Below are 20,830 nucleotides of genomic sequence, written 5' to 3'. Positions count from 1 at the left end.
TGCCTATCACTGGGTGAATGGATAAACAAACTGCTACATTCATACAACCACATACTACTCCCAATATAAAGAACTGAGTATCGATAGATACAACAGATAGGGTGGATCCCAAAGGCAATATACTTAAAGAAAATTAAACATCAGTCTAACAAAAGAACTGTTTAATTCTTTTATAGCATTTGCCACATGACAAAAATATATAAATAAAAAACAGGTCGGTGGTTACCTCAGGGTAGAGAAAAGAGTGTGTAAATATAGAGGAATGATATGAGAGAGTTTCTTTGTGACAATGGAATGATTCTGTATCTGATTGTGGTTTTAGATACTAGAATCTTTGCAAGAGATAAATTGCACAAAACTATAGGCATACACACGAATGAACATAAAAATGGTGAAAAGTGAATTGGATATTTAGTTAATAGCTTCTATATAATGAGGATTATTATATTAACCCTTTATCCTAAGTCTTTCATTAAGTTCAATGAGGCAAGTGTTTTCTTAATAATCTGTGACAGCACACTCTTACTTGATTAAAAATATTGTTAAAATCTTAATTTTGACCTTGATAAAGAGATTGTTTCTAAAAAAACAAAAACAAAAAACAAAAACAAAAAAACCCAACCCTGTGATAATGCCTTTATTATAGAGGCACATTTTAATGTTTTATAAATGTATTAGAATGTTAGCTGCAGTAAAATATAGCTTTGATTGTATAATTTAGTTGATATAAAGTGGGTGTGATTGCAATGAATGTGTATATTTTTAGCATTTAATAGGACTGACTCATTTGGAGCAAAAGATTATGTGAACCATAGGTTTGATTTAAAAATATTCATCCTATTTCCAGAGTTCTCTTTGTCACCTAAATGACTTTCCTCTCAAATAAGCTATAATTTTCTAGTACAATTGTCCTAGAGTTCCACCTTAGCACTTTCTCTGCTCAGTGCTTATCCAAATGATGCAGCTGGAATTTTTAATGAACTCACCATTAATGCCACTCGTCCTGACACAACTTCTGTAGACAAAATTTCCTTTTCATCATAAACATGGACAAAAACTATGAATATTTTAACCTTTGAAAATCAGAATCTGCTTGTCTAAAATCTACTTTAGTAAAGGTCTGTTGATAACACATTTGAGTATTCAACTCTTTGCTTACATAATGCATGCATTAATAGGTTCTTTTATAAACATTACACTTCACAAGGATTCAGAATTCTCTAAACTCAGTGTTTTTGTACAACAAATTAGTACTCAAAAGCTGAACCAACAAACTTTGAAAACTAAAGCCACTATTTAACTAGTAACATTAAAATATAAATAAGAATCTAAATATAGGGAGATAACGCGATAATGCATATTAAAGGAGAGATTGTTAGAAAAGTCAAAGATGTGACAATATTTTAATTAATTTGCATTGTAATAAATGCAAACTTGAATTTCTCTATTTGAGAATTAAATAATAATGAATTAATTGTCCTGTATTTGGAATAATTTTAAAAATTGAATGTTTAAGTCTAAAGGGAAGGCTTAAAGCACTGCCTATGATAATGCTGATTGTTAATGATGGCAAAAAGGAACGCTATCAATACAGAAAATATTAAAAATGCAATCACATCACAAATATGGAATAAAATTTAATCAGAAAAATTTTAAAATTCTAAACAATAATTGAATAAAATAATTGAATTGAAAAATAGAATGGTTGTACTATTATTTGTATATGAGTATCAGAATTATTTATCAAATTAACTCTTTACTGCCTCTGTTACTAAATATCACTTAGTATTTCCTAAGTGGAAATTGCTACTGAAGCTATTCTATCGGTCTATTCCACTACTCAAGAATAGTTCAATGCTTGTGAACTAGTGCTAAAGTATTTTCTCTGTTTCTTAGCCCTACATGTCTTTAAAATTTTTTTAACACTTTATTTTATTTTTTGAGAGACAAAGTGCGAGCAGAGGAGGGGCAGAGAAAGAGGGATACACAGAATCTGAAGCAGGATCCAGGCTCTGAGCTGTCAGCATAGAGCCTGCTGTGGGGATTAGACTGACAAATGCAAGATCATGATCTGAGCTGAAGTCGGACACTCAACCCATTGAGTCACCCAGGTGCCCCAGTCCTACTTGTCTTTTAATGTATTCTTCATTCTTATAATGCCACTGGATTCAGCTGCCACCACTTGGAAAGCTGCTCCTTCAAGGAGAACCAAAAGTATGCCACAATCTCCTAACTCAAAGATGCCTCATTAGTTCATTCTGATTTTCCAAAATCTCTTCCCCTTGCCTTAGAACATTTTGTTATTGAATATTCTATCTCCTCTCTTTCCAATGTCAAAAGTCCTCATATCCCCAAGTTCCTAGAGGGAAGAGCTAAAGAAACACCATTTAAATAACACAGCATAGAGGAAGCAGAAATAGGGCCATCAGTCATAGGATAGATAGACATTTAAAAGAAGAATTTATCCTTCTTCTACCAATTGAGCATTTCCATTGCTCTAATTCTTGTGTAAAATTTTGGTCACTAATCCTAGTAAGCATGGAAAACTTAAAATGCCATTCACATAGTATTTCATTTCATTATGAATTTATTTGATAACAACTGTCCTTCTGACAAATTATTCTCATCAAAATGTGGGACATGTATATTGCATTTTAAACTGATACTTACTGTAATCCAACTGACCTGTTGACCTAGGTCTGTAAAATAGAGAGTGACAATGGAAGAAGCTGCAATGCTTTGAATGGTTATGTAGTCCTTCAAAAAGGGTCCACCTTAAATAATAAGGAAATATTAATTTACTACAATTTCAAGGCATAGTGATTTTTTAAAAAGCAATTTTTAATGTGAAACCAGTAAAAGCTAAGGATAAATTATACATAGAAATTTCAATATGAGGACTTAAAGTAAAATGTAAACAAACCTATCAATAATATCACCATTTTTCACATGTATGGTGGTTTCCTATCCTCTACCCAAACAAAGTTCAGACCACCACAAGCTACTATCCTGGTGTGTTGTGAGAAAATGTAATATTAGATAATATCATAATCAAATATAATACAAGGCATTCTTACAGTATAATTTAGGGTATCAGTGGACATAGATGTCACCTGTTCTCCAAATGTTTTTTTATATGATAAATTAAAGTGAATAAATTTTAGTGGTCATTGCAAAGCACAAATGGAGTGACATGATGTATATTTTAGAAGATCTCTATGGATGCTGTGTGGAAACTGGGAGGAAGGGAAGCAAGATTACTTGGGAGGAACTCACACTCATTAAGCTGGGGAGTTTTTGGATTAAGATGGCACTGATAGAAATGTTGAAAATGCATCAATTTCAGATATGTTTTGAACATACAGAAGGGTTCAACTTGAGAGGAGAATATATCAGTGAAATAAAGACAGCTATTAGATTTTTGGCTTGAGTACTTAGGTGCATTATAATTTCATTAACTGGTAGGAAGACAACTGGGGAAGGAGCAGGATTGGAGGGTGGGGGAATTAAGATTTAAGTTAAGGCATGTTAACTGTGTGATATTTATTAGACATTCAAGTAGGAGCTGTCAAATAGGCGGTTGGGTAAGTATTTCTGTAGATATTTGAAAGTCATTAACATTTAAAGCCATGCTGCTTGATGAGATTATTTATGTATTCAGTTTGAAAAAAGAATGGAAACAGAGACAGGTTTCTAGCACTCCAGGCTTTCAAAGTAATAAAAGAAACATACAGCAAAGATTGCTGAGGAGTTTCTCATGAAATAAGAAAATAAACATAACTGGTGTCTTATAAGACATGTAAAGGAAATATGCCCTTGTTAATAAACAGTAGATAAATCTGGCATGTGTGTACTGAAAGATATGTCACAAAGATACTCTTTTTAGCATTATTTATAATTGCAAAACAATTGTAAAGACTTAAATGTTCATAAATGAGATAATGGTAAATATAATATATTTTATTCAAAGATATACCATACAGAAAAAAAAGTGGACTGAAGCTGATGAATCTCACAAGTATAATGCTATTATTAATGCCATTGTTGTTGTTTTGTTTATATTATTCTTTATGCTAATTTGTGATTTATATTATCCTCAATTATGAAAAAGTGTTATTCCATTCTCTATTTTTTCAAGACATACTGAATGTTAACTTATGACTATTTTAGATGATTTTCAGAATCCAATACATTAATTTATAATTACAGGTATATTAAAGTAAGATAAGATATACATTGTTATATATTTATTTTGAAGATTGTATTTGATAAATCCAATATGAATATGACAGGCTATCATTCCCTTGATTAGGTTATGCTATGTGGCTTCATAAGAGAAATTATTTAAGTGAGTCTGTTAATCGTGTATTATTTAAATCTGCATGAGTAGATAAGGGGGAGGAATTCAGCTTCAAAGTACTAGCATATGAGGAATAAAGTACTAGAAGGATTTCTGTGAGGAAGATGGAGAAGGCCCATGGCAAGGAATGCAAGTAGTCACTAGGAATTGAAATGGCCTATAGGATGTGACAACTAGCAAGGAAATAGGAACTTCTGTCATACAACCACAAAACAACATGAATTCTTCAAACAACAAGAATGAAGATGAAAATAGAATTTTCTAGATGTCTTGAGATGAGAATTCAGCTCGACCAACCCATTGATTTCAGCTTTGTGATATTCTGAGCAGAAAAGCCAGCCATACTGTATCTTCAAACTAACAAATGAGTGTTATTTTAAGCTGAGTTTGTTGTAATTTGTTACACAGCAGTAGGAAGTTAATGCAACATAGATCTAGGTAAAGACTGATATAAAATGGTTAATAACATCTTGACAATCATGTATGAGAACAAGAAATGGTAGTAAGGACAAAAAAATATGATATCTTTGTAACACCAAAAAAATGATGAAAACATCTTTCCAACGTACACCTATGTATTGACACCTTTGACGAGGAGATTCATTTCTACTCCTGTATCACTTGATGACTTCAAGGAACTGAGCATTGGCATCTTTTTATTATTTTTAATTTTTATTGTCATATTTTTAAAATGTCCCATCAATGTGATATTTGAATAAAAGGACTAGAGAAAATCCAGGAATAGCATTAATAATACCATTCAGACTCAGTAATCCAGGAACTTTGCCCCTGGCCTTCTATGTATATGTATGTTTTCCTTGTTTTTATTTAAAAACTGTTTTAACGTTTTTTATTTGTTTCTGAAAGAGAGAGAGAAAGAGAGACAGAGAAAGAGAGAGCGTGAGCAGGGGAGGGTCAGACAGAGAGGGAGACACAGAATCTGAAACAGGCTCCAGACTCTGAGCTGGCTGTCAGCACAGAGCCCTACATAGGGCTCGAACCCTCTAACCATGAGATCAAGCCAAAGTCAGATGTTTCATCGACTGAGCCACCAAGGCACCCCTCTATGTTTTCCAAAGGGAGAGGAATATGTAGGGTCAAGAAAATATGCCTAAAACAGAAGCTGATGCCATCTGTATCATGCTTCAGCATATATCATGCTATGCTTCAGGCCCCTGAATTTCCTGTCCAAATTAATTTAAAAAAATAATCTTTCTTGGGCATTTCTTCTCCAAAATGGACCAGACTCTAGGGTATGTACCTAGACGGGCATCAAAGCTGTTCTATAAAGGGTGTGGATGGTTGGAGCCAGCAATGGGAAGGAAAGGGCCAACTCTTCACCTTTCTGTAGAAATCCAATGATTTTAATAATTAGAAATTTAATTCTGTGATTCCAGAACATTATTAAGTATATTAATCAAGGTAGGAAGAGAGAACACATTTTAATTACCAGTTTGTATGACAGATTTATTATAGAAACCACAGTTCTTTACTATTCCCATATCCACACCATTTGCAATATGAGTTTAGGTACCTTCTATTAACTCTTGGTGTCTATTTCTCCACTCCCTTGAATATGCGTTAGCCTAGTCACTCAATTTAACTAACAGAATGTAGGGCAAGGATCATATGACACTTCCAAACCTGGGCCTAAACAACCCTTGAGTTCTTGTATTCATTTGTCTGCCCTGATTCCACCATGAGGACAAGCCCAAGATATTCCGTTGAAGCATGAGAAACTACATACACCAGAGAGGATTTGATTGGCTGATGTAAAGACCATCCTAGACCAGCCAGTCACCAAGAACCTACCAGCTGATGGCAGCTTCTTGAGTGAACCTACCCATGTAAGGTCAAGTCTAGCTCAGCCCAGCACAACCACTAAGCTTAAATAAATGTTTGCTCTTTTGCCAATAAAAAGCAATGTTTACTATTTTCTTTAGTTTTAGTGGTGTCATTTGTGCAAGGAAACCATAAAAGACTAAATTTGCATGATGTCATTGCTAACAGTACAAGTATTCTGACACATATATTCTGGCAGGAAATATGACTGCCATTTAATAAGTGATAAATAAATATTAGCTATTGATGACAGAAATGGGATTCCAAATTTAAAAAATAGATCAATAAAACTTGATTCTTACCTCGTTCTAGTTGCAGGCCAATTCGAGAAGGGTACCACTTTGGACCTATTCAATGAAAAGTAATAGCATTCAATGAAAAGTTATCAGCACAAATGTCAACACATTTTAACATCTAATGGCTTCTTTGGATAAATACTTAGAGTGCAATCTCTGGGTCTTAGGGTAGTTCTATTTTTAAGTTTTTGAGGAACCTTCATACTCTTCTTCAGGGTAGCTGTATCAGTTTGCATTCCCACCAGCAGTGCAAGAGGGTTCCCATTTCTCCACATCCTCAGCAACACCTGTTGTTTCTTGTGTTGTTAATTTAGCCATTCTGAGTGGTGTGAGGTGGTATCTCATTGTGGTTTGATTTGCATTTCCCTCATGATGAGTGATGTTGAACATATTTTCATGTGTCTGTTAACCATCTAAATGTCTTCTGGAAAAATGTCTATTCATGTCTTCTGACCATTTTTCAATTGGATTATCCATTTTTTGGGTTTTGACTTTGATAATTTCTTTATATGTTTTGAATACTAACCCTCTATCAGATATGTCACTTGCAAATATCTTCTCCCATTCTATTGGTTTCCTTTCAGTTTTGTTGATTGTTTTCTTCCCTGTGGAGCTTTTTATTTTGAGGAAGTCCCAATAGTTTATTATTGCGTTTGTTTCTTTTGCCTCAGAAGACATTCCTAGAAAGAACTTGCTACAGCTAATGTCAAAGAGGTTAGTGCCTGTATCCTCCTCAGATTTTCATGGTTTCAGGTATCACATTTACGTCTCTCACTCTATAATGCAGCAATTGTACCACTAGGTATTTACCCAAAGTATACAAAAGTACTAATTCAAAGGGATACATGCACCCTGATACATATAAGAGCATTGTCTACAAAAATCAGATTATGGAAACAGCCCAAGTTTCATCAGTCCATCAACTGATGAATAGATAAAGAAGTAGTATGGGTGTGTGTCTATGTGTGTGTGTCTATGTGCATATGTGTGTGTGTGTATGTGCGCGCGTGTGTGTGCGCAATGGAATATTACTCAACCATAAAAAGAATTAAAATTTTCCATTTGTGATGATGTGGAAGGAGCTAGACAGTATCATATTAAGCAAAGTAAGTCAGTCAGAGAAAAACAAATACCATATAACTTCACTCCTATGTAGAATTTAACAAACAAAACAAATAATCATAAGGGAAAATAAAGGGAGGCAAACCACAAAACAGACTTTTAACTATAAATAACAAACTGATGGTTACCAGAGAGGAGGTGGGAGGAGGGATGAGTTAAATAGGCAATGAGGATTAAGGAATGTACTCATAGTGATGAGTACCAGGTGTTGTACGGAAGTGTCGACTCACTAAATTGTACACATCAGTCTAATATTACACTGTATGCTAGCTAAATGGGATTTAAATGAAATTTTTAAAAACGAATAATGCAATTAAAAATGGGCAGAAGATATGAATGGACATCACCCTCTCCTCCAAGAAAGCTAATAGTTTCTATTGGAAGACAGATTCGATCTTAGGGAGTGCATGAAGAAGTTATCCAGCATCATAAATGGAGATAGTAGTTAATCTTGCAGTGTGCTGATGAGCAGTAGTGGATAGTTCTGGAAGAAAGCATGATATGAGCTTTATGGGTGGTAAATTTCTGTGTTTCAGTTTAAAGAACTGGCTACATAGATGTGTTCAATTTGTGGACATGTACCAAGATATATGACATAGAATTTGTGCACTTTAAGTAAGTTATTCTTCAACAAAATGCTTCAGCATTTTCATTTGACACTTCATTTGACATTGAAGAGCTGTGATCTCATTCAATGTTTTTTTCTTAAATATTGACACCTGAAATTGGGTTATTTTCTTTATCAAGAGTAAAATATGTATTTTTTACTCATATGGAATAATATGTATTTTTACCTTTTAATAATAATAATGGGCATATTTATCATAACAGTACATGATTTTAATTTAGTATCTTCTACTACTACTGTTAGGAATAAATACGTAGTTTATTAAAGAATTCTACCTGGATAAGGAAATCAAAGCATACTTACTATACACAGCCACAATGGAAAAATTGGTCCATAATTACTATAATATAATTATTTTCTCTTAAAATGAATTCTCTGTTATCATTTCAAAGTTTATATTGAAAATTTAATTCTTAACTTCAGTATCCAATGTTAAGCAAATTAACATGATTTATAATAAATAATAGAAGAGTACTGCCAAAGGAACATTCCACATTGCTCTTTTGTTTTCAAAACATTATTCTTTAGGGTGACAGTAAGAGTGATGATAATATGACATAACTAGACTATTCCAATAAATTCTCTCTAAGTTTACTGCAAAAGCCAACTCACACATATACATTATCATGGACAAATAATTCATGTGTCAAAAATTATCTCACATTTAAAATTACTTAGAATTATATTTAAACCAAAATTTAGTTATAGCATGACAAATAAGCAGGCAAAAAATTTAACTTTGACATTTGATTTTTAATTAGAAAATATGCAGATAAAGACACTTTCTTTTTCTGTTTTTGTATCTATTAATATATTATTTATATAGCATTTGTTGTTCTGGAATGTATGTTAACATTGTTGAAAAATATTTTTAAAATATTTACTTGTATTACTCATAGTGAAAATCTGCTGTCAAAGAAGATATGATGCAAATGTATACAGCAGAGGCTTCTATAATTTTAATTGAGTTTCCAATATAGGTATTGGAGAAAATAGAAACCTAATGGGAATCCATTTATATTGAACATCAGTCATTATGGACTTATATTGCGTGAACATAAACTGTCAATTTCTGTCCATTTTAATAATATTTACATGAAACATTGCTTTCAATAGCACTTCATAATGCCTCCTAACGTGGAAATGCAAAATATCATTCGAAGCGCATAGATCTGTCTATGATCTACATGAGAGAATACTGGCTGGATGCACAAAGATACATCAGAGAAGTTAGAAGCTATAAACATTTTAAGGGAAATCCATGTCCTCTCAACTCTTTCAGCATTCATAAACTATAAAACTAATTATGAAATAAACTTGGCATTTACAGGGTATGAGCTTTGAACATTGCACCCTACTGAAAAAGTTATTTTAACTGTCTATATAAGTCTTTATGTTAGTTTCAGCCATCTTTGCAAAGAGCAAAGCATACATTTGTTGAAATGTTCTGTGCTTATTGGGGTGAGGTGGAACAGATTCAAAGAATGTCAGAAAAAGACAGTTTATAAATGTAAATTATAAGGAACATATGTTACATAAGGATTTTTAGCATGGATGGATAGTGTAAAACCTTATTTATGATGTATTAGTACTTTAAGGATAGACAACTGCTTACAGATGAATTACAACAACATAAGAGATCTAATGCATCTGCATGTCTAAAATTATCAAGGTAATGAACTTCATTTGTGTAAATTTTTTTCATATTTCAACCATGACTCACAGTTCTTTATTGATAATTGAAAGTGTTTATATCACTAAGGAATAATATTCTATATGAGTAATATATATAATTCAATATATCTGTAGTTCAATGTGTAATTCAAATATACTTATTTTAATAAGGTAGTATCTTCAAAACTACTGGTTGTGACCCATTAGAAAATTGAAAAATAGAATTAGTATTATTCTTAGCATTACATAAAGAAATAGGATAGGATAGGATAGAATAGAATAGAATAGAATAGAATAGAATAGAATAGAATAGAATAGAATAGAATAGAATAGAATAATAGAAAAAGTAGAGATGGTTCATCATGACATTGGGTGCAATATATTTGGAATAAATTCTAAATAGGTTAAGTATTATTTCTTGAACTTTTGTTCAATATTTTAAAGTATGTAAATACATTATATGTTATAAGACAAATAAACATTTCACATTCTGAATCATAGTCAAAAAGTTTTGAACCCATGAATCTAAAAGATTTAATTTCCTAAATTAATTTCTATTTGTATAGAGCTTTCACATAAAAATAAAAACTAGTTATTCAATTAAATCCCATAAGATTAAACGGATTCAAAGCATTTGATTACTTTACTTCTTCAAAAAGTAAAAAGTGTGAGAGGGGAAGAGTCTGAGATAGCCCACTGACAGAATGGAGCCTCTTTCTGCCTCTCTTTCTGCTCCTCCCCCACTTGTTAATGCTCTCTCTCTATCTATCTCTGTCTCTTTTTCTAAAAATAAATAAATAAACTTTAAAAAGAGAGAAATCAAATGTATCACCAACTCATTCTTGGTAATAAAAAATTATGGTCTAAGCCAATTAGAACAGGGAGAAGAGAGAATTAGTCATTTGGAATATGGACAAGAGGAAATTACTCACAAAGTAAAAACATGAAAGGATTAAGTAAATATGAAAAGCAGATTAAAAGACTAGGGGCTATGGAACACCTGGGTGGTTCAGTCAGTTCAGTGTCCTACTTTGGTTCAGGTCATGATCTCAGGGTTTGTAAGTTTGAGTCCTACATCGGGCTTTGTGCTAACAGCTCGGAGCCTAGAACCTTCTTTGGATTCTGTATCTCCCTCTCTCTCTGACTCTTCCCCTCTCAAACTCTGTCCCTCTCTCCCTCAAAATAAATAAACATTTAAAAAAATAAAAAGAAAGAATAGGGGATAAAACTGAACAATATATTAGGCATGTGCAAGCATAAGCAAAACACTTTGTAAATTACAGTGGTAAACTATATATTCTTTCCTATACATCTTATTGAGGACAACTAGAAAATTATGAAAAAATATTTTATCAAAATATCCACAGAGTAATTAAGATAATGAAGAACTATGAAGCCAAGCTCTGGCATAAAGGGAAGCCCAGAAAGCTGAGTCCAGCAACTGGAGAAGCATTCCCCAAAGGATATCTGCTTGTACTGGAAGAGAGAGGTGAGCAGGACTTTCCACAGACTTACAAATGTAAGGTGACAGAAAAGCAGACTTTATGCACAACTGAAAAGTAGAAACCCTGGTGAAAGCTCAATATTTCAATTGGTATTGTAAGATAAGGGCAAATCAGAAATAAACCAGTTCCTATAGGAAAGGAAGTTAAATTTTGAATCATCTCAATTCCTGTTTGGATTCAAGTGATCTGTACTCTCCAAGGTCCAGCTCTCCTACCCAAGAAAGTAAACAATAAATCATCTCTGGAGGCAGATAATTTCATCCAGAGTCTTTTATTATCTTTACTTATTTTCATATTTTTCCATATTTAATATGGCAATTAGAATGATAGCAGACTTCCAAATAGCAACAATAAAAGGTATTGGACAAAACTTTTGAATGGAGTATCTAGTGAAGTAAACATAAAATAAGGAGTCTTACAGTAAGAAATCATACACTCTATAGACCCTTTCTGTCTGTTAGTAGTTAAACATCTAAAGGATCAACTTTCAAAAAAATAAATAAGTTCCAAGACTAAGAGATGAGATAAACTAAATAATATTCAGTACAGGAACTGGCATAAACATGAATAATTCTATACAAAATAGCAAAAATATCTATATAACTCATTTACATAAAAAGCAAGGATAACAGTCATAATAGTGTATATGCATATGCAGAAAAAATACTGTCCAACAATAATTACAAAATGAAAACACTCTTTGGGCTTAAACCATTCTAAATACCTTGGATTATTTAAGAAGAATATAGGAATACTGATCAATCTCAGATTTTGATAAAAGGATTTTTAAAATTCTGAATAGTTTATTAGTAAAATTCCATATTTCTATTAAGCCAAAGTTTTTCTTAATAACTTCCACATATATTACTTTATCTGGTGCCCAAAGTATACAACTTTTTTCTTTTCCTATCAGGCAAAAGATGTGCTCTGATTGCAAAGTTCTCATATGTACAATTTTAATTATAAAATTTTAATATGTATAAAATATGATACCTGTAAAATTAAAGTACAGAACGTGTCAACCAAGGAATGGAATGCTAAATAGGAAACATGATGTCATGACAGAATGCCCTGAACACTGCATTGTCACTTTGTTTCTAATGTTTTATTATTTAGTACTACCATAGTCTTTCCAAACATAACAATCCTATAAGCAAGCCTGAACAAGGCAGACACATGAAGTCTGCTTCCCTTTCTTTTTAATAAGAAATAAGCATCAAGTATATTGTACAAATCTCTTATGTACCAAAATACTGGCTGTTGATTTACTACTGTTCAGTTGTATTTGTTAGAAATGATCCATTCAGTACAGTACTTCACTGAAACTAAATGGGCCATTCTCTTCCTTGTAAACCATTTCTTTGTAGTCTTTGAAATGCCACCCACATAATAAAGTGAGCAAGTTAAAACAGAATCAAGGAAGCCAGTAAGATATGAAATGTCCGATAGTGTTTATATATCTGAAAAATAATAGAACCATTTCCTATCTCACCAACACAACAAAAAGTTTTAACACGAAAACCAGCACCAATCAATGCATATAATTTTGCTGACCTTGAAAAGAAAATGCATCTGCTAAAGAATTTGCTATTACAGAGTGCTCAAATAAGGAAGACAGAGTGCTATCACACTGTATAATCAGCAATCACAAAGCAAGACTCCTTCAGGAAAACAGACATAGTTCTAAAAATGAAAAATTTAAAAGCTGCATAAAAAATATTCAGGATTATAAAATAAAAGAGAGCCTGAAAGCAAGAGAAATAAAGTAACAAGCCACTTTCACAGTAAATGCAAGACATAAAGGAAGAATAACATGAGGTATGGAGAACACACAGAGTATAACTAGACTGATTCTGTATCCTCAGTGGCTTAAATTTATAACCAGTTTGTTCAGCAAATTACCCACTTTACTTCTAAGAAACTACCAGCATTGATCATCATGCTTATATTCCCGCTTACATTAGACACCATCAACTGTCAAGTCTTTTCAGAATATCTACCAACACAGTGACACTTCTCCCAATTTTGCTTTGTAAAACCACTAATTAAACCTGATTGTCCACTTCTCCATGCCTTCTAAATACTTCCCCAAAGTACTTTAGGGCAGTCCTAGTCTGTAAACGGCAAAGCCTTCTAAATGATCAACTTTTGCTCAAAAAAGTCTCTCCATCTTCTTACTTTAATAGAAAACTTATCTGCCTATATTTTAACTAGTATTTATTCTTTACATTAAACTCCTCCAATTGTGGGCATGACCATGCACTCGGAATCTTCCGTGCTTTAAATGTTGTTTTCAAAAAGTTTTCTCCATTCTCTTTGTGGGTTTCATATGTTCAGACTTAACTATCTAATTTTATTTCTTCTTGCTGCCATCTATGATGGACTGGTCTTTCCACTTAAAACATTCATGGAGAACAAACTCTCCACCACTATTTAGTTATCATTGTTGGTGATTATAACTTTAAACTCAAGTATTCTTTGATTCTTCAAGTATTTTTCAACAATTATCATACTATTATTATTTCTCCCACATATTCATTCCGTTCTAGGCTCAATCCGAGGGTCCATAGCTATAATCATACCCTAATCAATGATCTATTACTTTGGCACTACTTTCCCTCTCTCTCACTACCTGGCAAACACTAAACCCTGAATTATTTAATTCTCTGTGTCTAAATCTCAGTTTCTGGATGATTCCTGTACAGAGAGAATCTCCCTACACTATCCAATGGAGCAGATCCCAGTATTATTTCCCAGTTAATGTTGTTCATTACCCTGTTTTCGTCTTCCTATCTAAAATTATTTTATGCACTCTTAAAGATGCTTAGTATACATTTTTCTTTGTTGGTATACTACCTCCATGAGAACAGACAGACGTGATCATTTTTATTACCACTGTATAGTCATTGATTAGAAGATTGCCAGGCACAGAGGAATGTGTGATTTTATAGGATTTGAATAAATATATGGCCTCATCGAAATTGGTAGAAGTTATGTATGCATATTCAATCAAATGTGAAATTAGTTATTATATAATAAATATTTTTTCCTACATAAAAAAATCAGTATTCTTTTGTTAGTTAACTGTAGAGTGAACAGTCACTGTCTGGAATTACCTCCTGATACTATGACCTACTAGCTGTCTTATTTATCCTAGGCAAGTTAACTAAATGAATTTTATTGTTTTTATCTGTTAAACAAAATGATTTAAAGAAATAGAAATATAATAAAAATATCTAATAGGGATGTTGTGAGTGTTAAATGAGATAATGTTTGCAAAGTACCACAAACTATTAAAAACTAACTTAAAATATGTTACTTTCTTTTTTTTTGAGGGAGAGAGAGAGACAGAGAGAGAAAGAAAGAAAGAGAGAGAAAAAATGTTAAGCAGCCTCCATGTCTAGCACAGAGTCAGATGTGGGTCTCGAACTCACCACCTTGAGATCATGAACTGAGCCAAAATCAAGAGTCAGACACTTAACTGAGCCACCCAAGCACCCCCAAAATGTGTTAACTTTAATTTTAAAATTTTAAATGTTTATTTATTTTTGAGACAGAGAGAGACAGAGAGAGAGACTGGGGAAGGGGTAGAGAGAGAGAGAGACACAGAATCCAAAGCAGGGTCCAGGCTGAGCTGTCAGCACAGAGCCCCATACAGAGCTCAAACCCATAAACCACGAGATCGTGACCTGAGCCAAAGTTGGACCCTCAACCGACTGCAGAACCCATGGTGCTCCATGTTAACTTTAATTTGGAAAGAAAACAACATAAACCTTGTAGTCATTTGCACAGATACAAGAATTTCTGCTAACAAATGATACTTGCATTCTTGGAACACCTTTTCTGCAAAATCATACCCTGAAATAACAAGTATGAAAAGTACTTAGGACCAGAGTATTAAAATCTGTACAACTCTGTATTGTGATTACTAGGAAAAATCAGTAATGATCATAATAAAAATATCAGTACATGTGAAATGGTGTTTTAAATAAATAAATAATGGAAATATGAGACTTTATTTATTTTAATAAAGTAAAATAAAAGTTGATGGAATTGTATATAAGAAATATTTGCAAGAGCTGAAGAATAATGATAAGGAGGAAATAGACAATACTTGCTTTTAAGGCAGAGCTTATGGGCAAATTGAATCAGGTAAGAAATAGATATTGTGATATTGTATCTATTTGTCTACAATGCAATGTGTTCATGTTACATACTCCGCATTTAACTGCCATTGCTTGTTGGTTTGAAATGATACTATGTTCAGAAAAAAATGAGTATGAACAATTATAAATTGCACATTAGGCTAATATTGTCCTAAACTGATTAGTGTCACAGAAATAAATATAAAAAGTAAACAATCAAGTAGAAATAATCTTATGGTCAAAACATCGTTGTTATTTAATAGGAACAATCCCCAGAAAACATTCTCCACCCACCCTTCAAATTAACTATTAAATAACATTTTTCTTTGCTGCCACCAAGAAACATACCCACACATATACATATAGAGTATGAGAAAATTAGAGAGCCTTATGTGCCATGAGAAGCTTGAAGTTGATGCTGAAGGCACTAGGGTAGTAGGGATAAGATACTAGAGCAGATCAGTGTGTGAGAAGATGTATCTAAAACCATAATTGATATCTAAAATAAAATTTACAAAGACTTGTACTGTGGCTATGAGAAGGTAATGTGAAAATTTCAGATATACTAATGGTACAGAATTGGTATTTGTCTTTAGTAGCAGTCAACTATTTAGTATCAGAGACCCCTTTCAGAAAACTACATTTTAACACCCAATCCAAGGATTTTAATACATATAATATGGCTGTATGTACACATACCTACACAGTCGCACATACTTGTATACATACACAAATAATTGTTCATATTATTGAAATATACCATTTTTTTAGGGTTAGGCAAGTTTACATTAATTTGCCATTTCCCAAACTCAGTAGCTTCAAATATAAACAGGATGAATGCGTGGGACGAATACGGTTTCTCATTATCAAATTGTGGCAAATACTGAGAAGTCCAAAAAACACTTTTCAGCAGAGTCAGATAAACAGTTCAGAAGTTTAAAAACTTTTATAATAATAAACTCTGGGCATTTTAATAGCATTTTTACATTGCAAAATAATTCAGTATGAACTACATTGATTATACATTGTTCCAAGAGTTACTTCATTTCAGTCTTCATGAATTCTTGGATAAAAAACTAGAATATTTCCAGATTGAATCAATTCCCTCAGCTTTATATGTCAAAATTCTAATGAATATCATGAAGTCTCTACAAAAAATATAAGATACTGAGATGCTACACTGGCTGTTTATTACAGAGTCGAAGTTCTGAGAAAGAGAGTTTTCATTTCATTCATTTATTAGTGTTAATTTCTAAACCATGGGAGTTGTTGAGACCACAAACAGAAGAGGAAAAAATGTAGAATTAAAAGGCAAGAATGCTGAAGACGGAATCTAAGCAATGCCAGCTTTTAAGAAACCAAACAATGATGAGAAGTTTTCAAAAAAGTCTGAGAATGAGGGGTCACAAAGAAGGCAAAAAAAAATATCTTGGAATCAAGTGGACGGAATTAGAATCAAACCAAAGGAGTCAAACAGAACGGTGTACCAAGTCAAGTCAAATGAGAGTACAGGTTACACATGACCGAAAATGATCCACTGCCCTAGCAAAAGGGAAACTGCCAGTGACCTTAGGAAGGTCTTTGGCATATTGACAAAGGAGACCGTGGTTTGAAGTGAGTGCTGAGTGGTGGAAAAAGGAAGAGTGATGGAATTGCTATAAGTGGTTTGTAAGTTAGCAAATTATTGACAAAATAATTCTTAGGCAGCATTTGAAGATACAGAAAAAAGTAAAGACTTAGAGTAAATCTAGGGGCGTCTGGGTGGCTCAGTCAAGCATCCGACTTCAGCTCAGGTCATGATCTCATGATCTCTTGATCTCCTGAGTTCAAGCCCCATATCTGGCTCTGTGCTGACAGCTCAGAGCCTGGAACCTCCTTCAGATTCTGTGTCTCCCACTCTCTCTGCCCCTTCTCTGCCCCTCATGCTATATCTCCCTCTCTCAAAAATAAACACTTTTAAGATTTTTTAAAGAGTATATCTAAGGATTTGGAGAGAGAATTGCCTAGAAGACCTAAAAGTCTACTCTGGATTAACTTATAAGAGAGCAGTTTAGATAAAGTATGGAATAGTTTTAAGCTAGAGAGTGATATGGATCAAATAATAAAAGAGTAGTTTAAATAATATATAAAATAAACTTTAAGCTAGATGATAAATCACAAGAAAGATAGTGTTCTAGAGACTATATCTCTCTGAGCTCCAGAAACTGGGAGTCCTAGAATAAAAGACTGAGATATTTAAAATGGTACATGGCCAAGTGATTTGTTTAGTTTCAAATATTAAAATTCAGTGATAACTAATGTCAAATCTCATGGTGTGGATAAGCCATAAGTAGCTAAAACAGAGTGGAAGTGAAAATTCCAGGAAAAGCAAGTAGCTTTGAAATTATCATATTGAGGGGCACTTGGGTGGCTCATTCAGTTAAGCGTCCAACTTTGGTTCAGGTCATGATCTCACAGTTCGTGGGTTTGAGCCCCACATTGGGTTCTGTCCTGACAGCTCAGAGCCTGGAGCCTGTTTCAGATTCTGTGTCACCCTCTCTCTCTGCCCCTCCCCCACTTGTGCTCTGTCTCTCTCTGTCTCAAAATTAAATAAAACCCAAAAAAATCTTTTTAAAAAGAAATTATCACATTGGATTATTATCATTTTATATGTAACTTTCAATATAATGCTGGGGCTTAAAATGAAGGGGAAATCTAATAGCCAGAATTTATTAGATCTCTCAAAGAAAATAGAGAAAGGGTAGGTAAGTAAAAAACAAAGAAGAATAAAGATAATATATTAGAATGACATGAATTTTAAAATAGGTAGAGATTTCATGTGAGAGAATACTTTATGACTTAAATTTTAAAAGTAGACTAGATAAATGATGTACTGTGGATTGTGACAAAGTATATGGATTTTACCTGATTAACATTTGGTTAACCTCAAAATGATACTTAGAATGTCTATCTAAAATATTCTTTGTATATTAAATCTTTTACTTTGGACTTTTTAGATTATTTAGGTACATTTTGGAAACTATAAACATTAAGCTTTTAGACTCAAAGATGAGGGAATTAGTATATTTAATAGTTAAGAACATAAATCTATAATGAGTTTTGACATGTTAATCCAAAAATATTTGTACTATAGATGTTGTTTGGAGTTTCTGAAAATTATTTTTCTACACTAAGTAATATTAGCCATAAAGATTGCTTTTTTTTCGTATGGATGCATTGAATAATATTCAGAAAATTATCAGATCATCTCTATACTTTCTCAGTTCTATACCAGAAAAAGTAAATATTTTAACTATATATATATTTTATATGTCGTATCACATAATCACACACATGTGAGATATATACATACATATATATAAATATTAAAATGCACGAAGTACATTTGTACTACATGCTACCACCCTATTATCACTTAGATGACACTATGACTGAAAGCTTTAATAAATAGATTTATCTGGGAGTATTTTATTCTAACCTGTTTAAAGAAAGAACTAGTATTCAGTAAAGTAACTGGTAGAAAGTGGAGACTGCCATGCAGGGTCAATATTGTCATATCATCAGAATGTCTTAATTTATTTTCTTGTTTTTTTTCTTTCTAAACAGGCATTGCATTTAATTCCAAGATGTAGTATTCTTACTTATTATTTAACCCTTTGCTGAGGCAAAAACGTGCACGTATCCAGGCTTTAGTTTTACCAAAAGGTATTTAATATTTTTGGCTAAAAACATTAAACATCAGACCATGGGGAAGAATCGAGCTGCTAGAATGTTGTAGGTATAATACTTAGCACTGAAAAAATTGATTTTAGGAGGCATCCATAAGTAATCCTAAAGTAGCATGAGATGCTAGAGAATTGGCCTAAAAGAAAGCAACCAATTTGTGAAAAAGACTAAAATCTCCATGCATTCCTAGAAAATGCTACTTTAACCTGTCTACGTTTGGATTTACTATGTTCTGGTAACTTTTTATTGATTTATTTTCTTTTTTTTAAAGGAAAACTAAATGTTGCATGCTTTTGGCAATTGATATAATAAACTGTAATGGTCTGCAAATAAATAAATGTTGCCTTTAAAAAGTAATTACTGAAAAATGAAATATAAAGATATTTTAGAAATGTTTGGATTATAATATATACAAAACACCATGTCTTTGAATTCAAATTTATGGATCCTAAATAATACATAAAAGAGGTATCAAGAAGTTAACTAACCAAAATTATCGATGAAAGAATGGAGATTTCATGATACAAAATAAGTTACCAAAAACACAGTTTTAATGTAGAAATAATTCCTAATATTCAGGTATCATTTTGTAAAACACTGAAGAAAATAATAAAAATAAATCAGAGAGAAAATAGCTATATAGTTTCACTAATGATAAAATAAGATCAGAATTTAAAATCATAAATATAAAATATAATTAAAATGGTGAGAATTCTGCAGTCCTTCCCCTCTGCCAGGATAAAATACAGATATTAAAAAAATTATGTGAAAAATAGAACTATAACTTACAAGTATTTGAACAAAGCATAAATCAATATTTCCAAAGATTAGAGGATGAAATGATAGTTATAAATAGGCTATAAAACATAAAATGAATAATTGATTAATTTGGATCTATAAAATTGACTTTATTCTACCAAAAATGGGGAAAAGTGTCTGTTACCTATATACTAATTCATAAAGATCTTCTAGATTATTGAGATAGCAAAAAATTCCCAGTAGACAAAGATATGGGTGAACACTATGAACAGTCAATTTCCAGAAAAAAATACATAAAAATCTCAAATGAGAGTATGAAAAAATTAATTTACTAGTGAGTCAACAAATGAAATCTAATGCTAAATGATCTTTTCCTCACATCAATTATCAAAACTTATTAACTTATTAATATCCAGTATTATTTAGGAAAGGGAAGAAAGACTCTGAAGTATTCTTTTAAATATATAAATTAGGAGAGAAAATTTGTAATATGTACATGTTAAGATTTCAAAGAAACGTATTATCTATAACAGCATTATTTTCCTTGCTAATATTCTTACAAATACACCTAAAGGAGTTTAAAAATATGAATTACTCTGGTCAATAAGTAACTTGCTGCATTGTACCTATTAAATGTTCACCAAATATTTTGCAACATTCAATAAATAGTGTTGAATAAATAAGCTTAATCTTTCTTTATCTTTCAGTTAGAATGTGTATCCAGAAAATGTGTGTTACACATCCACACAAAAAAATATATCTCCAGTAATATT

General features: G+C 32.3%; 1 protein-coding gene across 1 annotated transcript in view; it reads right to left on the bottom strand.

Moving 5' to 3' along the window:
- Window positions 1-20,830, bottom strand: part of TECRL (trans-2,3-enoyl-CoA reductase like) — a 99,089-nt gene that overhangs the window by 35,272 nt on the left and 42,987 nt on the right. Inside the window, exons 3-4 of the mRNA XM_077755694.1 lie at window positions 6,505-6,549; window positions 2,671-2,774 (exon numbers count right to left, since the gene is read on the bottom strand). Of these exons, the coding sequence (XP_077611820.1) occupies window positions 2,671-2,774; window positions 6,505-6,549 (149 nt within the window). The remainder of the gene's footprint in view (window positions 1-2,670; window positions 2,775-6,504; window positions 6,550-20,830) is intronic.

This window comes from Crocuta crocuta, unplaced genomic scaffold, assembly GCF_008692635.1.
Source record: "Crocuta crocuta isolate KB4526 unplaced genomic scaffold, BGI_CrCroc_1.0 scaffold192, whole genome shotgun sequence".
Lineage (NCBI taxonomy): Eukaryota > Metazoa > Chordata > Mammalia > Carnivora > Hyaenidae > Crocuta > Crocuta crocuta.
This window is presented reverse-complemented; position numbering and strand designations above follow the sequence as displayed.